This window comes from Centroberyx affinis, unplaced genomic scaffold (genome assembly GCF_046629955.1).
Source record: "Centroberyx affinis isolate AG114_WGS23_722 - 3 ecotype Tasmania unplaced genomic scaffold, CSIRO-AGI_Caff_v1 ptg007515l_1, whole genome shotgun sequence".
Taxonomy (NCBI): Eukaryota; Metazoa; Chordata; class Actinopteri; order Beryciformes; family Berycidae; genus Centroberyx; species Centroberyx affinis.
The window spans coordinates 128,254-130,869 of NW_027283791.1; the positions used below are offsets into that span (position 1 = coordinate 128,254).

Genomic DNA, 2,616 nt, shown 5'->3' on the forward strand with positions numbered 1-2,616 from the left:
ATGCATATAGGCCTTATGGTTGAGGAGCTATTCCTGATTAATTTTGGGTATGTTATTTTAGGCGTTTTTTCCTAGTGCTAGGGCTAGGGCTTAAGAGTCTAGTGTATTCAAAAATAACATAGACCTAATAAAAATGTGTTATGCATAGATTTCTTATAGGTTTTATCTTGTGAGTGCTTGCAGGTAAAATGCCATAATTTGTCTATCTCACACTTTAGGCACCATGCCGTCGCACAGTGCGTGTGGAATATTCACATTCCTCAGTGTGTGCCTGATATCCTTGTTACTCACACCACCTTGTGATGGAGCGAAGGTCCTGGTGTTCCCCGTAGACGGTAGCCACTGGGTCAACATGAAGATCCTGATCGAAGAGCTCCATGCCAGGGGACACAGCATCACTGTGATAAGGGCCTCCAACAGTTGGTACATCACAGAGGAATCTCCGCTCTACACCTCCATCACCATCCCACAGGAAATTGCTTTTGACAACTTTTTTGATGCGTACCTACAAAAACACATGAAGGTATGTCATTATGGTTTGATGGATCAGAAACAGCTGTCAAATAATCAGTGGGTCACTCAGTCATACATTAATTCATTCAATATTTACTCACATGCAATCACTAAAGCAATAAAGCAATAAATCCCAATTTAATCACATTTTCATCCATTCATACATTTATTCCTTCTTTCTCAGGCACAAAGAGAACAGGCTTCAGCGCTTACATTCTTCAAACTCACAAAGGACTTCCTCAGTATGATCTCTGAGGCCCATTCAATCTCCTGTGATATGCTCGCTCAAATCCTTGATGATGAAAATATGGTCAAGAACTTAATGGATGCCCAGTATGACATGGTTCTCACTGACCCAGCCATAGCAGGGGGGGTTATACTCGCCAAGTATCTCAAACTACCCTTGGTGCTCAATGTTCGCTGGATCACCAGCGGGGAAGGCCACTTCGCGATTGCCCCCTCACCACTCTCTTACATCCCTGTGCCAGGATCTGGCTTCACGGACAAGATGAATTTCATCCAGAGGGTCCAGAATGTGCTTTTCCACAGCATTATAGTCTTCCAGCAGAAGTTCATGGTGGGGCCAAGTTATGATGCCATCTGTGACAAGTACTTTGAGGGCGGATGTGACATTGTATCACTTATTCAGGAAACAGACATTTGGCTGTTCAGGTCTGATTTTGTGTTTGACTTCCCTCGACCCACAATGCCGAATGTGGTCTACATGGGGGGGTTCCAGTGCAATCCGGCCCAACCACTTCCAACAGACCTGGAGGAGTTTGTTCAGAGTGCTGGGGAGCATGGGGTGATCATCATGACTCTGGGTACTTTGGTCAACGCTTTGCCCAGTGAAGTTGCAGATGACATTGCCAGTGTCTTTGCCAAGATGCCCCAGAAGGTAACAATTGTTCAGTGATTAATTTTTGTGTTATCCAACATTTTTAAAAGTTCAAAACATGAAATTCAAAATGGTTTGGTCTGTGAATGCTTAACTTTAAATCATTAAAACTAGAATTGTCATTATGCTACTGTCTTCAGTTATTTTTAAGGTGACATCAATGCACATGTATTGCACATCTGCTGGAGTGGAGATATAAATTCGTAATGATTGTGTTAATTTTATGAACAGGTGATATGGAGGCACATTGGTGAACGTCCATCTACTTTGGGCAACAACACCCTGTTAGTGAACTGGATGCCCCAGAAGGACCTCTTGGGCCACCCACAGATCAAAGTCTTTGTAGCTCACGGAGGAACCAATGGGGTCCAGGAGTCCATTTACCATGGGGTCCCAGTGCTTGGTATACCCTTGTTCTTCGACCAGTATGACAACCTTCTACGCCTGCAGGAGAGAGGAGGTGCAAAGATCATACAGCTAGCCGATGTTAATGGGCACAGCTTTGAGCAGGGTCTGAAAGAAGTTCTCACCCAAGACAGCTACAGACAGAACATGCAAAGACTCTCCCGTTTGCACAAGGACCAGCCAATACCACCCATGGAACACGCCATCTTCTGGTTGGAGTATGTGATGCGCCATAAAGGGGCTCCTCACCTGCGTACGGAGGCTTATAGGATGCCGTGGTACTCGTACTACAGTTTAGATGTATTGCTGGTGTTTCTGACTGCTATTACTGTTCTGCTGCTTTCTACTTTGGCCGTGTTCAGGTTCCTGTGCTGCCGAGGAAGGAGAAAGATCAAGACCAAACAACACTGAATGAGGTGAAAGTTTGTTGACGCGTATGATACAGTGAGCTCCGTACCTAGGTCTACTATATGTGGACAGTAGCGTGTTTGATGTATCTTTCTGTATTTCTTTACTTATGTACCTATGTGTAGAATATTTAACTCAATATATAATTCTCAAATTTGAGAGCATAGTATGGCTGTAGAAAAATGAGACCATTGCGATGAAAATTGGTTTATCCTATATGTTGCTCTCTCTGTGTTTATTCTATTTACAATTTGGCTTTATACGTGCTGGATTGACTTACGACACAAAGCCACAACCAAAACAGAAAGAGGGCTCACTTTGAATTGCTCTACTTGTTCGTATGGAAACAGTTACACCTACAGATGTTGTACAGCCACAGCACCTAGCTAAGT

The 2,616-nt window shown here is 43.7% G+C and overlaps 1 protein-coding gene across 1 annotated transcript; it reads left to right on the forward strand.

Moving 5' to 3' along the window:
• The first annotated feature begins 223 nt into the window (after positions 1-223).
• ugt5d1 (UDP glucuronosyltransferase 5 family, polypeptide D1) lies at positions 224-2,227 on the forward strand. The gene is made up of 3 exons (XM_071513785.1): positions 224-523; positions 698-1,411; positions 1,643-2,227. The coding sequence occupies exons 1-3, from the start codon at positions 224-226 to the stop codon at positions 2,225-2,227; spliced, it is 1,599 nt and encodes a 532-aa protein (XP_071369886.1).
• Positions 2,228-2,616: the final 389 nt, after the last annotated feature.

Bases quoted from the DNA above. Each gene is read 5' to 3' on its own strand.
- ugt5d1 (XM_071513785.1), top strand. From the start codon at position 224: ATGCCGTCGCACAGTGCGTGTGGAATATTCACATTCCTCAGTGTGTGC. The intron at 524-697 runs GTATGTCATTAT...CTTCTTTCTCAG, and splicing joins ACCTACAAAAACACATGAAG to GCACAAAGAGAACAGGCTTC. The intron at 1,412-1,642 runs GTAACAATTGTT...TTTTATGAACAG, and splicing joins TTGCCAAGATGCCCCAGAAG to GTGATATGGAGGCACATTGG.